This window comes from Acanthaster planci, linkage group LG03 (assembly GCF_054643075.1).
Source record: "Acanthaster planci isolate LZ-2023a linkage group LG03, COTS_SCS, whole genome shotgun sequence".
NCBI lineage: Eukaryota > Metazoa > Echinodermata > Asteroidea > Valvatida > Acanthasteridae > Acanthaster > Acanthaster planci.
This window is the reverse complement of record NC_141779.1, coordinates 13,991,766-14,013,631: the sequence shown is the minus strand read 5'-3', so window position 1 is coordinate 14,013,631 and position 21,866 is coordinate 13,991,766. Positions and strand designations below refer to the sequence as shown.

Below are 21,866 nucleotides of genomic sequence, written 5' to 3'. Positions count from 1 at the left end.
TTGAATAATTGAAGAGGCAAAAAGCAACACTTGTTTTCTTTGTAACTGTCAGCAGTCTCTTGCGATTGAATGACGAAGAAAAGGACTGTAACTCCTAGCTCAATATTTGAAAAAAAATCAAAACCATCCGTTTAGTCGCTGGCTTCACATTTTGTATACCTTTATTAACCCTTTGATAATGTGCCTAATGTACTACAAACTTGTGGCAGTAAACCAAGTAAAACGTGTTACATTCAGATTTTATTGCTGTACTTAAATTGAAGTACAAAATAGCATAGAATTGGTTCTATTGGCTTGATACACCACAGCAAGTAAACAAACGACTGTGCAAAGTTGATACAAAACACTTGAACTAAACAAACCAAAAGATCACTGGTGGAATATTCATAAATCCTAAATCGGAACTGGTTTCGAGAACAAGGAAAAAATCAATTAGAAGTGTATGAATTAAATAGTAATTTCTTATAATTACTTTTATTTATCTAATGAGTTCCAAAATTTCGGTCCTTCATATTTAATACTTTGTTGGGCAAGCCGGGTTCTTGTATACGGTAAATGGAATTGTGAGGCTTGGCGGGTCGAGTGAGAGTGGAAATCAGTATTCAACAATCGAAGGGTGCGTGTGTAGAACAACTTTTCAAGGATTTTTGAGAAGCATGACAAGACCGAAATAGCCCTATATTTCATCATTTCATTATTATCTAAATTCTTATGAACAGGAATGACTTTAGCAATTTTCAAGATGGCAGGTAGGACGCCGGTTGAGAGCAAAAGGTAAAAGATTTACGTAAGGATTTTGAATGTGCAGATATTGTCTTTTTAAGAACAAATGTACGGAGTCAAATTCACAACTGGTCTTGTTAGCTAGGTCTTTTACGGCATCACTGACTTTATCGTATGTAACTGGAGTGAGGAACATGATTTGAAAGGTAATCAGAAAATATAGTTGTGTTTTTGTGCATTTTTCTTGCTAGATTTGGGCCAATGTCAGCAAAATAGCTGTTGAAATTGTAAGCTATGAATACTTGACTGTAATTTAGGTTGCCATTTACAAGAATACTGGGAATATTATCGGATGGCTTATATTTACCAATAACACTGTGTTTTTAACACAGTTGTTTCCAGATTCTTCCTATGAGCAGCGGGATGGCAGCCACGACTGGCGTAATACCTAAGACTATAAACGCCGTGTCAAAGTTTCCAGTGGTGTCGTATACCCAACCTATAAATAGAGTGTACGAGAGTAAAATCTCAGCATTTTAAGTTTCTAGGAATGTTAATCTCCCATTAAGCTCAGTGCATGAGATATTAATGAAACACCCTGGGTGGATGTAGTCACCCGGTAAAACTGAGGTGTTAAATTGTCACGAAATTAACGCCTCCAAATTAACCACACAATAGCAGTATAGAGCCTGAAACGAAAAGGTCACGCAGCGAATTTCCAGAACCCTCGTGCAGCCAGCCTGGGGTGATTTTATATGCGACCGCCCAACTACGTTCGCCAAGTTTTGGAAAAGTATATGATTCATAACATGAACTAAACTAAGAAGTGCTCATGTCGGAATGTGATTCCTGTCTTCTTCGAGTATAGAAAAGTTAGCTTGAGATGGTTAGAAATTAATATATAACGACTGTTTACTTCCGGAATAATCGTTCCCATGTCTTCTTGTTCATATACTTGGCTCCAACGGAGTAGTTACGTGCGAATGAGAATGAATAACGTTGCCCAGTACTATCCACAGTGCATGGTTTATAAATTTGTTGGGCCTACTTGATGTACTTCTTGTCGCAAAGGTTACTTTAGGTTTCAGTGTCTTTCATAAAGCAGAATACTCCTTGAGTTTATATCATTAAGACTTGTTAACAGGAGAACTTTTTTTGCTCCTTTCACTTAAGACTACCTTAAAATAATTTTGTAACTTTGCGTCTGCATACGGGTATACCAAGATGAACTGATCATCATGTGTTTTAATTTTTCGAAAGTAAAACGACAATGTTTTGCACAATATTGCTCTTTCACTCACGCTTTATGTTTAGTTTCTAACTTAATATAATATCATAATAAATATTTCACAAAATGTTCTAAAAGTGTTCACAATAATAGTCTTACCTGGCATAAATCCTGCGAGTGCGCTACCCAAGACACACACAGCCCCAATCCACGAAAACGCACTTGTCAGTCTTCCAACACCCAACAGTTCTTTGGTGAGAACATCGCTGAGGCTATACAGCGCCGACGTGGACATGCCAAAGAAAACGTTAGCAAAGGCCATAGCCACTGCGTCTTCGAGCCATGGATCCACCACCAGCGACAGGGCCAAGCCTAGGCTGCTTACCAGTACTGCAGATGAGCACTTCAGAAGGCCTCTATCCACAAAAGATGCAAACAATATACATCCCAAAAAATAGCCTACGCCGGCAGCTGAACAAATCCCTGTAGCTATCTGTGGAGTAAGGCCCTTGGCTTGAAGATGGGAAACGTAAAACAGGAACCAGGCGGTGTTTACGAATCGAAGCCCAAACAGTATAGAACAAACTACCCAGAAATTGAACCGAAGAAGTACACCAAGGTCCATAGTTGAGACGGCATGTGCACAATAAGATTTGTCACTGGTGCTCTCATTACTGTTAGTTTCGTGGACATCACTCTGATTAGGAGGTATCTCGTACCGTGTTTTGTTTTCTCGTACAAGCACTGCGCAGATTACTGGATGGAAGCAGACTCCAGCGAGAAGCAAGGACGCTCCTCTCCATCCATAGGTATCGAGAAACAGCTGCATCATTGGCGCACAAGCCAGTAGAGAGATGACTTGTCCCGTGTGGCTTATTCCACTGGCCAGGGAATATCTCTTGTTAAAGTGGCATCCCAGAGCAACCTTACTCAAAACAATAGTAATTCCCAGCGCTGGTCCTAAAATATGGAATAACGTGGTAATTAAAAAAATGCAAATGACGTGCGTCTAATCACAAACCTAATTATGTAAATCTCAATACAACCATCTGAATTAATACACCACAAGATTTTTCCCGATGCGATAGGCACAAACCTTCTTCCGGTGCTAAGCCTGTCGATATGTGAATGCTCTAAGCTAGGACAAAATTTGAATGGCAACACTCCGAGCGCATCATGGAAAACCAAACTACAATGCAAAGTTTAGATACAGCCCTAACGACCAACAGTGCGTTCTACATAAATTGATGAACTCAAAGCTTTGCACAATGTGTGTTACATATCATTTTTAAGGAGTAAATATGTGCCAAGCCTGCATCAAACGTTAGTTCATAACAGGTCGAGCACACATTCCCGATCGTAATAAACTTTGGTCAGAAAGTCAAAAAAAGTCTGAAAGTTATAAATTGCCAACAATTTGAGAACAATTTTACTATTAAAGTTTTAAACACCCCAAACATTAGACACCATTATAGCAGATAGGTGTCAACGATAAAAGATCAGTATGACGTAATGTCCATCCTATTTTTCAACGGCAGCCCTTACACGTCCTTTAGTCTTAAATGTTCAAAGATTTGCATGAATGGAGATCAATCTACAAAAAAGTGCCATTAAATTTTTACCAAGTCAATTTAATTGTGAGAAATCCGTAAGGATGGAGTGGACATGCCGTACGCGTAATGGCCTTGTGGTTAAGAGCATTAAATTCGTAGTGGGTAGGTAAAGCCGCAAGTTGCAGGTTCGAATTCCAGCTTGGGCTTCATGGTGCGTGTGCCCCTGGGTTAGGCACTTTGTCACTCACTGCCTCTCCCCCATCCAAAAAGCGCTACACAAAAACCTGTTATAGGACGAGCGATTTGTACACACACCCGGTGCTTGCAAACACTAATGGGTTTGGGACAATTCAGCAATTTTCAGAAAATCTGTCACATGGTAGCTACCAGACACAACGATTCTCCCCAAATGGTCAGTATCTTATGTGGGGGGAACCATACCAACGAACACCGCATATATCTACAGAAAATGGTCGGCATGCTCAGCGAATTCCTAGCTGAACGCGCTAGAACCTGCACACAATGTCCCCCTCAACAAATCGTTCGTTTCCGTATCAAAAACACCACATTCTGCTCCTACATGGGCAGGTTCTACGCAATGCGATATCGTTCCCGAAATCAATGCAACATTTCGAAAGTGAGTTAACAAGCCCTAATAGTTCATGCATTATCACAGAATGTTGACATATTACAGATTCTTACCACTAACAAGGGCTAGAACAATGGCGATGTGAACAATGCTCGTAGCCAGCGAGACCAGCACGAAACCCAAACCCATTGCTGCTGTGCTACAAATCAGCACTCGTCCACTTCCAAACTTGTCTTGGAGAAGCTTCGTTACCAAAGCTGCTCAATGGGTAGAGAAAGTCATAGTCAGGGGTCATAGTTTATGCAGTCCATAGGCCTAACACATATGTTTAATTGCCACATTGCTTGAAACAATAATTACGAGCTGGACCTGTATAATTCTAATGAATATTCAATCGTATAAGCCAATCTCTGTTCCGAAAATTCAACATGCTTTTCCATTTTGAAAGCACACAGTGTCCGAAAGTGTGCAATAAACTGAAAATAAATTTTAACATAGTTCACTTATCGTAACAATCAGCATTATGACAAAGTTTGCAACCATAATGTATAAATTGTACTGGCATATTTTGACAACATAGGTTGCCTCTGGACGCCTTCCGAATTCAAAACAGTGTCGTTTTGAATAACGACTATATTGAGGATTGATATACCTCTGTCCTGAATAGTGTATTTTCACTGGCTCAGAACGATCACACGGACATCCAATCACAATACCATAGACTAGTGCCTATCTCACAGTGCCACGATGCTAAGAACGCTTACCAGACTTTCATTGGTCCATCTGCTACTTTCAACAAGGGCCGAATCCTAATTACTTGGCCACGGCATGAAATTAAGCATGAGTCTATGGTATACTGGCCGCATCCGATTTCCATAAAGTCATGCGTAATTTCAAGCCGCAGCCAAGACATTTTAACGCGGCCATATTACGATCAGCTGTTGGAGCGCTCCAATTTGCTTTCGACGACTGAATATCGTTTCTTTGTGTCAGTTCCTTGACATGATACCTGTCAAGCTCGAAAAAACACACACCTTCTCTTTCAAAATGGTTTTGGAGACGTAAGGATGTTGCTTTCAAGCCAGACACGTGCATCCAACACAATTACTGACCAATCGCCGTTAGCCATTTTCCCAGACATCCCCTATGGAATTTCGTACGTTGAGTTTTGTTTGTCTCAGCTTGTGTGTGTCCCACGTCCATTTAGTGTAGCGAGCGCGGATGGACCGTGTGCTAAGTGCGTGATCAGTCTTTGTAAAGGTGCTTGCTATGCAACTAGTGCTTAGATATGCGGCGTGGTTGCATTCCTTCTTCCACTTCATGTCGGTTTCCAAAAAGAAACGCAGAAGGACGCAGGTATGCTCACTCCACAGACATCCACGTATGTTCGGGCCCCATGCACTGTGCATGCATTTAGTTTGTGTATCTGCGCATGCGCAATAGTGACATAATGGTCGTCGGCATGAAAAATTATTCTAGCTGACGACGCGTATCGGTGGTGACCCATGTGAGGGATTTGTACTGCCATTTCCCTTGAAGACCTTGTGTGTGAATAAATCCACAAGAGTCTATGAATTGGTGATATTTAACAGCTTCTGGTAAGAAAGATCACCGGAAAGTAATCAAAGAAAGTGGAAAATGTCAATTTTACGACAAAGTATAGGCCTAATTATGAAAAATTATCTTTTTAAACTTAACTTTGTGTGTAATTTTCACAATATTGCCGAGTTTACCTTCAAATAAATTTGGTTCCACATGAAAGACTAGTAACTCTTATGTACAAAAAAGTGTTTACGTCTAGGAAGTGCAAGTTGTGCAAGTTGGTGACGAGCCAAACGCAGCACATGCATTTCGTAATATAGTCGTTCGTGAACCAGCTACGAGCAGTTCTCACCAAAGGGGTTTCCGTTGCTTGGAAAATCGCACCCTCTCTTGGCCCATAGGAAATTTATGCACAGGTGAATATAAGTTCGATTGTAAAAAACCTTCTCTGTGTATTTAATCTGGCCCACACAGATACAATTTTAAACAACTGCAACATTTGAAGCGAACAGGTGGTACCAATATTCGATAATGGATGCTGTGTAAAAATATCATTTAACCTGCTATATCTGCTGTGACTCCCATAATGGACACGGCTATTCCAGTCAACCAAGTGTAGTCAGTGAATTGGTCTGTCAATGCTGGAAGAAGCACACCCAAACTCTTGAACGCTCCTCCCCATACCACGACAGCGCTGAAGGCCATCAGCAAGACCGAAACCCTCTCTTATTGAACTCTCTGGCGGTTTCCATCACGAAAATCACGAAAAACAAGCCCACTGCAATTGTTTGTGTTCTCAGTTCGGTATAGGCCTACGTGCAGCCTTGGATGTAGTTATAAAAGTTCAAGTTCTGTAAACATGCATCAGGCACATATATCTGCCGCACGAACATTGAAATGATCAGGGACGAAAGAGTAGACTTTGGCCGAGCTATTTCTCACTTATTATTGATTTGATCAAGTGGTACAAAGCGTACAAATGATAATCGGTTCAAGAACAGATATGGTGCCGTCCTACGCCTATGATCGGTATTATAACCCAACAGGTTATATGGATCGACACAAGAAGATGTCTTGGGACCAAGTTGTACAGTAGTTGATGTGGTTTATTTGGCTGGCTCGATGTACGGCTCTCTGCCTGATTATCAGATCTCATATGGATTTTATACATTTACTGGACATTCCATTTTTCATCCATCATACAAGTTTCCTTGCCTTATAAGGTATTGGCTAATAGTCCTTTGAATATTAATACAGCGTGAATGAATGTGTTTGGTTCATTTGGATTTGAGGGTAGGGCTAGTCAAATTAATGAATACTGACTTTTCCTTATAACGCCGGTGGACTGCCTCAATGGCCCTTCCGGTCCAGCCCTGCTTTCCTCCCCAAGAGTCTTGTGGTTAAACCAGCCATTCCTTAAGTGAGTCTCATTACTTGGAAAGCGGTTCTACTCTTGAAGGTCAATCCGTGCAACTTAAGTAGCGATACAACATGTGCTATTGTAACACAGTGATAGTATCATTAACAAGTTCCCTGATTTAGGACTATAAATTTTGCACATGCCAGACCGTATGATTTGGGTCTAGGTACATGTTCTCTGTTCAGCATTTCCTAAGGCGATATGCGAGTGGTTTGTTCATAAAGAAGTTCTGAACATTTGGCGGTAAATAAGTGCCAAAAATAGGCGTCAAAGAACCCAAATATTTCTGGTAAATCATGTGAAAATACGCGAGGGGGCTTTTCTTTTTAAAGCCAAATTTCAATAGTCATCTTTATTTATCGTCTTTATTTACATCTATGAAACATTAGTATTAACTAAAGTTAGGGTTTGTTTTTTATTGCGCAATTCACGAACGAAAGCGGCGATATTACGGAGAGCGCGCCGTCAGGCTTGTGGTCAGAGCTGAAGATAATTTAGTTCCGACAGTCTGGTATCTAGAGGTTTCGGGTTAGAAGCTAACAATAGCTGTAGTTTCAGAAGCCTCTGTGTATCAAATGTTCTGTGAACTGTTAAAATCGACAAATATAAGTGTCCTGAAATCCAGAGGTTTCGATGCTGAAAGTGTAAATTAACTTTCCAGTGAACTTTGTTCTTGAGTCAGCGTTTGTAAAAAATAGACTGCAACACGTAGTTGACGTGAGCTTCGAACTGCCAATATGGAAAACTATTTAATGCTTTCCAAAGTAAATTCACAGGTCAAAAGATCGCCTCTAAGATGTGTTCATTGAAATGTTCGTTACTGCAGGCCTGTGTAGGTCTGGTGAATTAGCTTTTAGATTATACTTCAGATCAAGTCATCACCCTTTACAAATAAAATGAAAACGAATTCATTTTTGCCATGAAGATAGCCTCACCATTATTTCTGAGGGTTGCTCTGCGAGGTTGGTACTTTTTGCTGGTAATGAGGACAAGGTGACGAACGATCCATAACGTTTTACTGATTCATAATTCAAAGATATACGAGCAAGGCTGCGGCTGTCTCGGTTGACATTTAAAATGGACCTCTCTTGCCAACGTGCTCGTCCAATTAGTTGTAATTTTAGAGAGTAATTTCAATCGTGTTTTGTATGAAAATGCTTTACTTTGGGGTGTCGTTTGGCAGAAAGTGATAAATCGACGATATTGTAATCCACACAAGTTACTACAGCATGCCTTGATAAGAACATTCCTCAGCTACAAGTTAAATCACACCTTGTCTCCTGTAATGCATGGGAGGGTAATTAAACTTAAGGTATTTATAATGGACCCGTTTGGAGTATTTTTCTGGATTCTTCATATAATTCCGCCTTGCGACGAACGAAGTCATATTTGGGTTTTGCGCTATGGGTTCGAACCGATAGAAATTAGCATTAAGCTTGGTTGACAAGGTAGTGGCGAGAGATTCTTGTTCAATTCTCTCCTCCCCCTCACGTCTGCATGTGGAAGCCTCCTACCCCTCCCATCGCTTCTCCATCGGGCCAGTCCTTCACTTGAGCACGACTGATATCTTGAGGGCCCCTTCCCAAAGAATAAAGTGAATATGAAACCACAATGTTACCATTCTGTCTCAGTTTGCATTAGAAAGAGCAAGCGAACTCGGTTTTAATGTATCACTCATTTTGGCGTCCAGATTTTAATGGCCATTGTTATGGGTGCAAATGTTGAGGCTTCCAACTGATTTCTTAGCAACAGATTCTTTAGAAAGCCTGTAAACTCAAAAGTAGCTCTGGCGACTTCATTTGCACAGAACAGTTCACCACAATTTTGTTAAATTTCATTAAATTGGTGTTAGTTTCTACCTTTAACCGTGTAACATACATTTAATTTGGCCGTCAGGGCACGAGATGTATGCAAAACAATAAAACCTAAACCACAAATTAAACAGTGGACAACCTTGGAACGTCCATGCACTGAAACCGTGGATACTATTGCGACGGTCATGAATATTTTCACGGATGATCTGCGAAACAGACAAGATCAGCCTTGGCCAGAAAATACGAATACCTGCAGAAGCCGATTATGCATTACTTGGTACAGTCACTCCCTTGCATTCCACATGATGGAGAACGCGTTATCATATTCTCATACAAACGTTTCTGAGTCTTGCATAAGTGCACTGTGCGTTTCACAGGTGGCTGTCGTGTGCTTTATCACGTTGTTTTTGTTGGCGGGAAATGTGGGAATATTGGCGGTGCTGTTTGCCGCTCCGTCCCTGCGTAACACCCACGGCTACCTCCTGGCATCGTTAGCAGTAGCGGACTTGGGCACCGGGTTGGTGTCTGCCTGGGCTGTGTATCCGTCCGTGACCCATGCCTGGCCCTATGGCGACACCGTATGCCAGCTCGTGGCTTTCTTCCAGGCAGTTTTCGCGCTAGCTTCCAATATGACTTTGATACTCCTGAGTGTCGAGCGATACATCGCCGTCGCTCATCCCTTCAAATATGCCCGACTGGTGACGTCGCGAAACGTCCTCATTTGCATCTTTATCGTCTGCTGGTCGCTTCCAATCATATTTTACGACGGTTTTATCTTGATACGTTCACATTATCAGTTCACCGAGGAGGTCCGAGTCTGCACTCCAGCTTATGGGGATCGTTTCGTCTACACACTTGTCGGACTGCTGGTCTTCTTTTTCCCGTCTTCGCTCGTCGTCGGCATCACGTCGGTCAGCGTGCACCGATCCCTGACGCGTCATCTCAAGCAGCGTGAATCAATGCTAGCCTCGGCAGTGCCAGGCCCGTCATCGATTTCATTGCCAACAACATCGACATCTTCGCCATCACCGGACAGTGGGCGGCCATCGCGGCCCTCCAAACAGGAGCTGAAAATGTTCCGCCTGGTCCGAATCGTGGCACTAGCATTCTACGTCTGCTGGGTGCCCCACTTGGCAGTGGGACTTGGCTTCCTGGTGGCCGGAAAGCCAGCCCCACCTAACCTGACTTTCTTCTTGTACTGGCTTCGCCTGTCCGGCGGTATCTGCAACTTCTTCATCTACTTCCTGGGGAACTCAACCTTTAGGCGCACAGCAACTGAAAAAATGAGATCCTGCTGCCGTAGTTGTAGCGGAACAAGCCAGTCTTACTCTATAGAAAATCGTGGGCGTCAGGAGGGAGGCATAGCTGTGACGACTGTATCTTAACCCCCCTTAAACAAAACAAAAGAACGTCTCCGGAAACTTCGATTGAACTTTAGGACAAGTTGTCGCCATTTTCACAAAGAGATGGGATGTCGAGTTGGACAACAGGAAGGGATTATAATCTTGTTAACTTGCACGTCCGATGATTTCCCCTCTAAAAAGGCACAACTTTTGGGGCAACGTTTTGCCGATTACTTACACTGTCGTAGTCGAGACCACCGCAAGAGCTTTCTCAAGACCAGACACGAGACCATGCACAAGACCATTAAGAAGACCAGTCACAAGTAACAGGGTGAACAATGACAAAAGGAATGCTTTTGTTGCGTTCATTTGAAAAGCTTGTGACTTGAATTCAGATGGAGTTCTTGTGTTGGTCTTGTGACGGTCGAAGAGGTCCCAACTGCAACAATGATTATTCACACATATCGGTACATCTCAAAAAATAGCTTAACGGATTCTCGAGCCCCTCAGGTGTGCATGAAGATACTGTAATCGATGATCCCTACGTGCTAGCGAAGGTGATAAACATAGATGAACATCCAATCCCTGTTTTGAAATGGAATGCTAAGACGGCCACGGCCGTATGAAAGAAAGGTAAACGCGGGCATCTGCAGAGCGACATAGTACCCCCCCCCACACTTTTGTAATGGAATTATTCCCACTTTTTCATGATGAGAAAAAAAATAATGCAGACATAGGAAAAACGTTTTGGACTTCTCAACAACCAAAATGTACTCAATATTACTCAGAAAGGGAGAACAAAATGTCATAAATATGCCGTTCTGATGTAAGATTCTGCATGAATGTAATATATACTGGTAATATACATCTACATCTGTTTTAGCCACAAATTAACACCGCTGGCTATATATGAAATTAACATGTTATATACAGAAGCTGCCAGACACCGCTTCATTCCATTTTCCAAAGCTTCACGTGTGTTATTTCTGGCTCACTTTTGCTACTTGGGTTGGTGGTTGTGCCTCAAAAATTAGTGTTTATTTTTTGTATGCTGTATCTGGTTGTAAAGGCCATTTCCCCTCGGTGTGATTGATTCAAAAACACGATTTTAAAACCCATTAGATGGTTACGGTTAACAGCCTTACCGAGCCACTCCAACATGAACAAAAAGGGGAAATTTGGGCCTGTTACAAGGTGGTTATAAACTCACTTTAAATTAAGTTTCAAAAATGTAATATACACTGGAACTGATAACACCAAGTGCGCGTTAATTCGTTGTTACTCTGTCAAATCGGAAAACGTGAGAAAACGTTCCCATCTTGTGGTTACATCTTGTGGAAAATAAAGGAACCCATGTCAGGCTGGTTTCATTCCAACTGGCGCTTCCATGCCTTTTAAATTTACAGTTTCTGAAAAGTCTCTCTTCTCGCTGAAACATATCTACGCCCTGCCTTCGACTTTTTGGACTGCAATGCCATTCTTCAACCGTGGAGGTTGTGGAGGAGTCAAGTGTGGAGGAGTAAACAGCGCCCTCAACTGATGCTTGCATGCACGAACAGGGGAACTAATAAGACCGAAAATCCTGTCGGTGGGCCAACGTTGTAACAATTAGCGGTTGTATGTTGTTTGGGAGAACAGTCCATCAAAAAATTTAAACAGCCAAACGACTGTTCCTCATCACTCCCTCGCTGAAAATACTATTTTAAAGAAGGGGGAAGGTGACATGGAGGCGCACGGTGGCACTGTACACTTTGCTAGCACTGACCAACCCTAGTGCGCTGGCCACTGCAACTCTCTTTGAAAGTACTCCCTTTGGATAAACGCTGTCCATCCAGTGACCCGGGTCAACACTTTCACCAGTGCACGACATGTGTGTATACAGAATTCACGTACATACCTGCGTCCGATTCAATGGACTACGACTTTGGGGGCCCTTGAGTAACACGCATGTTTACGGCGATTGGCTGGAAAAGCTAGCCACTAGCTTACTGATAGGTCTACGTGTCCTGCTCAACCGCTGACATAATTTTTTGACATCTTTTCAGGGGATATTATCGGCCTCAGAGAAGAATTAGCATGCCCACATTCCTGTGTGTTTCCTTCAGAAAAAAAAAAGTCATGAGAGAGAGTACGGTACCCTCTCGTAACTGCCTTTTAATAAAGCGGCTGGTATGATCCAAACAAAGATTGTTAGGCTGCACTTGCCATTCCCCTTATGACTTAACCCCTGCAAAAAAAAAGGCGAATACAAATCCAAGAAAACAGACCATATGAAAATGTAACCTTTATTTCTGAAAACAAAAATGTAATAAACGTCGGAGACTGTGATTACACTTTATGAAACATGAAAACTGATCAAAGAGAGGGAAAACAAACTCCTCCGTAAAAATCCCCCTTATCGAGGCACTGAAGATAAGAAATCTTCGCCTAGGTAACACCTATGAAACTATGAAACAAACCGTTGTTTTTCGTTGCTTATATCGATAATTTGTACATGAATGGGTTCAAATGTATCACAGTATTTTACTGGATCTACGCACTTGATGTTGTAAGGCCAGTTCCTGGATTGAAAAGGAGTTTACCTTTTTACGTATTGAATTCTGCTCTCTGCGTCAAAGCCCCTACAGCTGCTTTGGAGACCCGGGTCGATGACACGGTCACCGCATCACCATTCTCCACGCATCGTTTCGATTTCAGCTTTGCCTCATTCATATTGCTATCTACCGTAGATAGCACAGTTTTGCATAGCACGCAGCCAACCAACCAGCTTTTGTGTATGCACGAACGCATCAGCAGGCCGCAGTGAATAACGAGGTCATCCAGCACGGGTTTCATTACGACGTGCGGACAGCCTGTACTGCCTCGCCGTAGCGACACGCGCTCACCGTCCCTTTGCTAAATGTTCTATGCACAGATCGTTGACATCGGAAATTTACTAATTGGAAAAACACACACACTTCAGTTGTGCTGCACGGAGAGCGGGCTGCACAACTGCGGGGAACTCGAGCGTTAGTGCACAGTGGAATATATCATGATCGACAGGCGGGAATACGACTGATAAAAGAGGGGGGGAAATGCAAAATCGGCTGGGAGCGCACACGTGCGGACACTTGGTGAGTTCCCACTTTACCTAAGCAGGCTGGACGCGTTGTTTACTGAGTTCTGTCGCCTGTCACTTCAGGGCCGATAAGGGATCGGGACGGGGAGGATGCATCCGCCTCAGACATTCACGCCGAAATGATTCGTGTCACGCGAGTTCGGAGTGGAATCGCCGTCAAATTAACGGCCGATGCCCTGGCAAAACTGCGACAACGTCCAATCTGATTGTTCAGCTCTGTACAGAGGCATGCCATCAGGCAGTACAAGGATTTTCTAATACTCGGTGAGCTTGCGTTTCGTGGGTGCAGAGACAGAAAAAGAGTCTGAGCGATATACACGCCGGAGGAATGCCCTCCGTACGGCTTGGTTCTGTCGTTGTGCCGGCACGACCGCGCCATTCTATACACCTACCGCCCCGAGTCAGGATTTCACAAATAGCATAATATCCCCGAATCAACGTGCATTTATGCAGGTAGGTCGAGGCAGCGAGAGAGAAAAACAGACACAGAGAGGGAAAAAAGCTGGGTTGGTACGAGTGCAATGTACTGCTGTCCCGCTATACGGCTCTCCAGCTCAGGCTTTGCATCATTATCATCATCATGAATGTCGCTCGTGTGCCATGAATACTACATGTTGTGAGCTATGCGGAGGACAGGCGAGAGCGAGCGAGCCACGGTGAATTTAGTCCACGCAACACGTCCGCACGCAGGGAAAACACGACACGGGGTCTACGACGTCGAGCACTGGTCAGAGGCAAATACGAGAAAGAACTGGGTATATCGTCTTCAGCTGAATTTGGAATAATAAGCTGTCGCTGGTTCCCCCTCTGTGGATGGTCGCCCTTGTCTTCCCAGTGGAGTTACCAGCTATCGGGGGTAGCATGAAGCCTGGTCACATCTGAGTGTGAAGAGGGAATTAGGGGGTCCGTGAGGATTTGTGACAAAATGTCGCCTCACGCTTCCCTCACCGTGCTCGTGTGTGTTTACTTGCTTGTCTTATGTCATCACGGGAGTTTTGCCGGAGATCATCACAGTGAATACCGTAGCGGGTTAGCAAAAGTCATCCCTGGACCGAAACGTATTGTGGCACTAAATAAAAAGACCCAAGACGGTGCTGTAGATGCGGACCGAGCAGGAATTACACACAGAGAACAAGGGAGATACGACTTACTGAAAAAGAACACACGAATATGGGCAAAAGGTCACCCTGTTTTGTTAAGCAATCAGCAACGGGTGGATTATTCGAGCAAGAACGATGTCTCTAGTCAAAGTGGAAGTTACTTTGGCTTAGACGTCGACGGGAGGACTCCAGTAAGTCCCCAGGATGTCCAATCCTCACATAGAGCGAGACGAACATCGACGAAGGATGGAAGTGTTGGTCCGAGTGGGCCTAAGAGAGGGCCCAGTCAAACACAGCAGGCGCTTTTGCTGTTTTTAAACCTTGTGAAAAATAACGGCTTGCATGGTTCGGCAAGCAAACTCTGCCAGGAGGGAAGTGTGGCAGCCATGGCAGCCTCTGATATTGGACTAAATCTAACGAGCGATTTTTACAGTTCGTTCAGCAGCAATTCAACAGCGGCCGTCTACACCGCCAATCTCCTCAGCAGCATCTACTCAAGGCTGAGGTCGAACTCCAGTGTGTTTTACAACGCCAATTATCTGTTTGCTTCCGTCAGGAATAACGTGGAGAATTACCCTTCAGTGTCTGGGTCATGTGTGGCCTTCGACGGCTACAAGTTTTCCGACAACACGCAGCTGTACTCCCCGTGTGTCCAGGTCGACGACACCGGCGCTCTTGTCGAACATGACCTGGGGAAAATATACGACTACACTGCTCCCAGTTCCGCCCATTACACGGAGTGGTTCACAAGATTTAAGAGCCCCTTGGTGCAGCCACCGGAGATCCGGTGGGGTAGCCTTATACCTCGGCTGAATGCAACCACAAATGGTAGTCCCACGAACACATCCTATGCGTTTGTTGGAGAAAATGATGGTTCGTGGGGGCCACCGTACTTAGACTGCAACAGGACCGACCGATGGCTGGTCACCTACTCGGTTCCGTTCTTCGATCACAATTTAAGTTTCATGTGAGTACAAAATATCTAATTTGACCTCCACTTTCACCACTCCTACTGTTAATGTCCTACATACCGCTTCAGAATTATTGTCACCATACTAAGTTTTCTAAGTTGTTTTATAAATTCAGTGTAACCTTGCGAGGAAGAATTTCCGAGAAACAAAATAAGAGTAATTTAAGTGTGAATTCATATTTTAATTGCCCTAAAAATTGACAAAAGATACCAATTCTTAAGGACGGGGATATCAGTGTTATGTGCCAAAATGAACAAAACATTACAAAAAACTGGTTTTACTTGTTTAGTATATCTGAACCTAGAAATACTGTTTGAAATCAATAACATTTTTTTAAAATTTAAATAGTGTAACAGTAAATTTCATGTTTGTTGACTGACTTCCGCTGTTCTGTACTGTACTGCACCTCTGCGATACTAAGAAAAGTGCACTTCGTTAACTCACTTTGTTCGCCAAGAAAAACACAGTCGGGCAGAGGCACCAAATATACCTCATCCCTGGCCATCTGACGTCATGGCTTTGCTTAGAACGTTGACCGGTAAGAAGCAAGGCCGCGCTTGCAGGGTGCACATTCAGGTCAACTCAAGCAGCGGAATTTTAAACGTGCAGTTGCTGGGGGGCGGGAGGCTGCACATTCATGAGGCTGCGGTGTTTATACATAATAAACCGCCATGGACAATTTTTACGGAGAAAAAAAGGTCTTTGAACAGGCAATCCGTTTTCTTCTGTGACAAACAAGCGTTGCAATTTTCGGGCAAAAAATAACATTTCATAATAAGAGTAACTAACTAGACATTTTATTACAGTAAAAAGTTCAGCTAAAAAATGAGTTTGTCCTACTACATGTATGAAGGAATTCAGTACGGAGTTAGGCCTTGGCCTATTTTAGTCATATTATACATCAAGACGCACAGTCTTTTCCTAAAGGAAACAGTATACCTACAGGATTAACTGATCATCGACTTTGATTCGTTTTGTTTTCATAGTCAAGATTGCACAGTCATAAGCCTTTTTGGTAAGATTAGAAGACAGGATCACAGTCAAGTGCAAAGAGCATATGTTTTAAGGTTTAGGGTCTGTAGAATCATGAAAATGTAAAGTGGGGGGGTTCAAAATATTCAATGCCTGGAAGGACTTTTATTCTGATAGAATGATTATGAATTCGACTAAGCGGCATTATAAATTTCAAAAGCAAAGTGCTTTCTTCGCAACCATGGATAAAGGCCTCTGATACTTCATGCGAGATGTAGCGCATCGACTCCACTCGACTCCAATCGACTCAACTCTTTCAATTCGACTCGACTTCATCTCAACTCGACTCAACTCGACTCAACACAACACAACACAACACAACACAACACAACATAACACAACACAACAACACAAATGAACTCAACTCAACTCAACCCCACTCAACTCAATATTTTGAGCGCTTGATGGAGGTTTGGGAGTAATATCAGACATCAATTAGCAAGGGAAATACAACCCAACTTTAGCAAACCGGTCGGAAATATTCGCTTGATGAAGGGGCTACATTTTGGTCACCATTAAATGAATTTAGCTTCTTTTCTTAATTTCAATTTGAGACTCAGGCCTCTTCCTGCGAGATCGCGAAACATACGTTTTATCAGCTTCCAATTGGTAAATGCATTCCGCATATAATTGAATGAGATTGGATCCAGTCAGCCTTGACATGATTAAATTAGGTTAATCATTACAGATAAAAAAAACTACCATGCACCACGCGCAAAATTTCGAGCAATGCTGTGTTGGCCTAGCTCCCGGCAAAAGCCAGCTTGGTAAACCATTAGCAATGTGTCCGCGGCGTTGAATTTTTTGGCACAGTGCTTCGCAACCAAGTGGACATTAAACTCAAACCAAGCCAAGTGGCACTTCTGATCATGGAAGGGTACCTAGCATCGGCAGATGATTTTGGTGGGGGTTAAGATTAGGCTTGAAGCGTCCAGCCCATTGCTACTCCTTCGGTATGTCAGTATTTTGATGAGAGTTGGTTTGCTCTTGTCTAATCTGGTTTAGGTTGGTCTCCTTGGTCTGGTCTGCTCTAGTAAGGTCTGGTTTGGGTCGGGTTGTCCAAGTTATGAGCTTGCTATGGTGTGGTTCATGTATTAAATGTCTGTTTAGTTTGGTTGGGCTTGATTTATCCAAGTCTTTCTGTTGGTGAGATGAAGCCCCCGGGACGGATTTTAACTTCAAGATTCAAATCACCTCAGATGAGACCTACAGGGTGAATGCTCCCCTTTTCTGTTTCAGAAGCATCATCAGATGTTAAATAGACGTTCGAAATATTTCTGGGTAACATTCATCTCAGATTCAGAAAAAGGCAATACAGCTGGGAAGCTTTAATATGGACGACGAAAGACGCCAAAACTGCGGTGGCAAAGCACTCACACGAGCGTTCTTAAACTTGGCGCGTGCGTGCATTTGGTAACATCGCGACTCCTTATTATCCGTTTCCAGTTGCGTAAAATAGGTTTGGGTATGTGTCACGTGCCATTCACTTAAATTTAGCGCCCACTCGTGAACAAGCATTAACGAACAACCAATTTTGTGTGGGTGTTGAGAGACCAAGAAAATGATTGGTCACATATAAAAAAATGTCATTAAAAGACATAGCTTGTTTAAATCTACCTGCGGCAAAATGCCGAATTGTTACCAAGCTAATCCTTGCGTAGGCCTTTTATTCCTCCATTTTCTTTGATAGTTTTATTTTATTTGAAGATGTTTACATAGATTCACTCGAGGTCCCGTATGATTACCATCAATCACTGCGATTAATTTGCTTGGTACAAAGTAGTTTTTATTATTATCGCTAATGGGTCATTAGGGAGACATTCCCATAAGAACGTGCACACAATTTGTCCAACTTTACTGTCCCATAATTCAATATTCCCGAGTCTGATCTGAACGAAACTTTGTATGTTTTCATTTTAGACCCTAATCTATCATCTGTCAAAATATGGAATGTAAAATTTGGCCTCCTTCTGGTAGTTTGAAAATAGGGAGACACTGAAATGTCTCCCTAAAAGCCAATGTCTCCCTAATGCTGAAAAATTTACCACAAAATGACCTATTTGCAAATATTGACATTATGCCTACCTTGATTATCACACCCGTGGTTGAAAAATATCGAATCCGTTCCAGAGATACAACGAGAATCATGTGACCTAGAAGCCTACACCAAGGGTATGCGTCACTCATCAGTGCTGAATTTCACCAATCACATTGATTCTGCATTAATCATGTAAAAAAATAAATAACTTGGAATCAATTACCAACCTTCCCGTCTAAACTACGATGACTTCCATAATAGGCATAATGTCGCGCGCACGGTTGCCGTAAATTTGATTAATTGAACGCTGACGAACAAAGCCAAAGGCATCCGGAGAAACATGCATGGAACGCGGGCTTATTTTCATATCAAATGGTTATTAACGAGGCTAATGAAAATGACCCACAATAGTAGGACCTGCACTTTGGTTAGCATCCTAAAAAACAGATGAAACATTCATTATATATGGGCGGCCAACGCTACGGCCATAACTGCTGTGAAGGAACGAGATAATTACACATCTTAAAACTCGGCAGTCTACAGTATGAATGAAAATAATGGCAGGAATGGTACGTTGCTGGAATTCATATTCTCTCCACAATACAAGGGAAAGGAAACGTGGCTGAGAGTAATTTCCAGATGTTTCCTGCAAGCTGAGACAACATCATGAGACGTAAATGAACTCAGTGTGACGAGATATGGAGAAAAACATTTAAAAAGAAGCTTTTTTAAGTAAAAGCTTATTTTACTATTAACTACCAACTGCCACGAAGTGTTCCTTGGTAATGTCGACCAAAATTACCCGCATACACATTGAACGTGGCACCTGTCATACTTGATTAAACCAAGCCATGATTGAGTAGTCCAGCGGCCAAGCAAGGGTTGCGTGGTTGCATTCTGTTGGTGTGACGGCAAGTATATATATTTTGAAGGACGTATTGTTTCCCTTAATTGTCATTTATAGCTGCACTTTGGAATGTAAGTACTCGAATGTTTCGGTTTTCATGAGTTGTGATACGATTCTACATTGGTGTTCAGGTTAGCATACTGTAAACACACCTTCGGGATTTCCATGCGATAAATTAGTGTGACCAAACTACCCGAAAACCTGTGTTTTTGTTCTACGTCTCAAATTAAAAAAAAAATCTTGAACAATTGGAATCATTGAAAACTAGCAACATTTCTATCAAAGTTCACAATATAGAATGACAAAGAATGTCAAATATCAAATAGTTATTGACATGTGCCCTTTGAACGGATACGAAAAACAATCAAAGGAAGGACTTCTTTAATGAAATCCACTTGAAATTTGGCCACAACACAAAATTGCCTTGAAGTTGCGAAATTAGAAGAAAAACTTGAAAATAGCCAACCTCCTCCATTTATCATTAAAACTGCCTCGATATTGTCAACAGTGACCCCTGTTGGTAGCTAGAGGTGAACGAAAAAGATAAAGAACTTACCCACTTAACAACGGTTTTAAGAAAGTTAAAATTTCACTCTGAAAACTGTGTATAGCATTTCAACACATTTTCCATCCCTCTGTAAAGGTGTTTAAATCCAAAACATTTGATTGCCATTTACTAAACACCGATGTCTAGTGGCTAAACACTATCCAAGCAAGTTTGGCATCGAAAGTTGTTTACAAACTGATAGCAAGAAAGTCTTTAGAAAGTGCCTAATGGCTAAACCTAGTTTCTGCAGTGCTCCAAAGCATGGACGTCGCCAGGATTTCTTCCGGGAGGACTTTTTTTCTGGGTAGGGGAATTTCCGGGAGGCAATGCGCTCATCGGCTAAAACAAGCAGCAATCAATAGCGCGAGCGGGGCAATTTTGAGGTCTTTTTGAAAGCAAATGAGTGCTTTATATCCCTTTATCTCTATTTTAGTTCATTTTTTCGCCCCCCCTTTTTTTTCTTTTTAATTTTTCAATTTTCTTTTCCAGGGAGGGCAAGCGCCCCCTTAGCCTCTCTTGCGACGCTTATGTCCCCAAGCAGCTTTGATGTTTAGTTATTTAGAGCAGAAAGGGAGAAGGGAAAGTTTCTCTAAGGAGGAAAGGAGGGTGATAAATGACGACAAATTCTAGCCAGACTGAAATCATTCGGTCCAGGTTACTACTCATAGCATATTTTAGCCACAAGTTAACTATTTCGCTGAGGTTTGAGCTATAACTTGAAAACACATCTCCGTGTAACTACATGTATACACAAATAAGCTTGCCTACTTTTGAAAAGTAGCATGTGATACAATACTCTGCCGTACTCTTTGAAAGGACTTTCCTCCACACAACGTACATGTGTATACTTATATCATGCATATCGTGGTTGGCACCCATGCTTTGTTGCACGCCTGACCTAGATAAAGAGACAAACAGTTTCTTAGATAAGATTTGTAAAAACCTGTTGCTGCGTCAGTGTATTTCCTTATCAGGGAATTGTTGCTAATTATGACCTATCTTTCATCAGGCTTGTGAAATTGCAATGATTAAATGAATCAATTCAATCCATAAATACTCCCTAATGGCTGAGACCATTCCCAGTAAACACAGTGATTGATTGGAAATCAACACGAATGACTATTATCCATTCAGACAGATCCAAGTACACACAGGAGGGAGAAAAGTAATCTTATGCTAGTTCTGTAGGAAAATTCTTTTCCTTTTTCCCACGAGAATGAATCTCTATCCTGTCTCAGGAACAGATAAAATAATTGTTGGCCGAAATGTTGTAAAACCACCAAAAACGACAATTTTCTGGTGGCTTTCCTAGCACATGCACGTATTAATTACTGTCGACAGATTTTTCTAGCTGTAGAAATGTATTGGCCGGACGGCTTTGTTGACAATTTCTACCTAGTCCAAGGAATGGATCATATTTGTTGCACGAAACTGTTTTTTTAAGGGCCAAACGGCTGTCTGTTGGTGGTCTCTCTAGTATGTTTGACCCAATTTCAGCCCGTGCTGTACTGTCGCCAATGTCTGATGTATTTAAACTGTCGATTTTTTTCTCCTTTTTTATCTTGCTGCATGTGGAAATGTGCAGGCTGCACGGTTTGGTGCAATCGGCACGCCAGCCACACGTGATCCCCTAGGCAAAAAGGGCTGTGCTGGAGCAGCGGCTTTCTGCCCGCTCCTACCTCTGGGACAAATGGATTACCGATATCGGAGCGCATTCCAAATGAGATGCTTTTGAGATCGGAGTATGTTATTATCGCCATGCCAGGGTGATATGCAAACGGCTAACAATCATTCTATTGTGGAGCAGTATTTAAATGTATCTGCAGCCGAGATTCTCTGCCTAAATTCCTCCGTACACAATTATATCATGTGATTTTTCTGTATCAGTTATGAGGCCCTTCATGGCAGCTTTATAAGAAAACGACTACCAGCCCCGAAAAG

General features: G+C 42.4%; 4 protein-coding genes across 4 annotated transcripts in view; 2 read left to right on the top strand and 2 right to left on the bottom strand.

Annotated features, from left to right (window-relative positions):
- Positions 1 to 130: 130 nt before the first annotated feature.
- On the bottom strand, positions 131 to 7,307 carry LOC110973076 (monocarboxylate transporter 13-like). Its single transcript, XM_022223547.2, has 4 exons — positions 6,196 to 7,307; positions 4,207 to 4,350; positions 2,111 to 2,911; positions 131 to 1,222 (listed from the first exon to the last, which is right to left on the bottom strand). Exons 1-4 carry the CDS (start codon positions 6,338 to 6,340, stop codon positions 1,107 to 1,109), a joined length of 1,206 nt encoding a protein of 401 aa, XP_022079239.2. The 5' UTR covers positions 6,341 to 7,307; the 3' UTR covers positions 131 to 1,106.
- Positions 7,308 to 9,174: 1,867 nt separating this feature from the next.
- Positions 9,175 to 10,322, top strand: LOC110991195 (putative G protein-coupled receptor 21). Its single transcript, XM_022256452.2, has one exon. The coding sequence runs from the start codon at positions 9,175 to 9,177 to the stop codon at positions 10,252 to 10,254; it is 1,080 nt and encodes a 359-aa protein (XP_022112144.2). The 3' UTR covers positions 10,255 to 10,322.
- A 2,317-nt stretch (positions 10,323 to 12,639) lies between these two features.
- The window catches only part of LOC110990225 (metabotropic glycine receptor-like), a 50,925-nt gene continuing 41,698 nt past the window's right edge, over positions 12,640 to 21,866 (top strand). The window contains exon 1 of the mRNA XM_022255114.2: positions 12,640 to 15,397. Within this exon, the coding sequence (XP_022110806.1) occupies positions 14,256 to 15,397 (1,142 nt within the window). The 5' untranslated portion in view covers positions 12,640 to 14,255. The remainder of the gene's footprint in view (positions 15,398 to 21,866) is intronic.
- LOC110990234 (cytochrome c oxidase assembly factor 1 homolog) overlaps positions 18,519 to 21,866 on the bottom strand; it is a 58,586-nt gene continuing 55,238 nt past the window's right edge. Inside the window, exon 7 of the transcript XR_002599795.2 lies at positions 18,519 to 18,650. The gene's annotated coding sequence lies outside the window, so the exon portion shown is untranslated. The remainder of the gene's footprint in view (positions 18,651 to 21,866) is intronic.

What these genes read in the sequence shown, in the direction of transcription:
- LOC110973076 (XM_022223547.2), bottom strand. Translation starts at nt 6,340, where the DNA reads ATGGCCTTCAGCGCTGTCGTGGTATGGGGAGGAGCGTTCAAGAGTTTG. An exon ending in AGTCACAGCAGATATAGCAG is followed by an intron (nt 4,351 to 6,195) that starts GTTAAATGATAT and finishes CCCATTGAGCAG; the next exon opens with CTTTGGTAACGAAGCTTCTC. An exon ending in ACTCGCAGGATTTATGCCAG is followed by an intron (nt 1,223 to 2,110) that starts GTAAGACTATTA and finishes CTCTATTTATAG; the next exon opens with GTTGGGTATACGACACCACT.
- LOC110991195 (XM_022256452.2), top strand. Translation starts at nt 9,175, where the DNA reads ATGGAGAACGCGTTATCATATTCTCATACAAACGTTTCTGAGTCTTGC.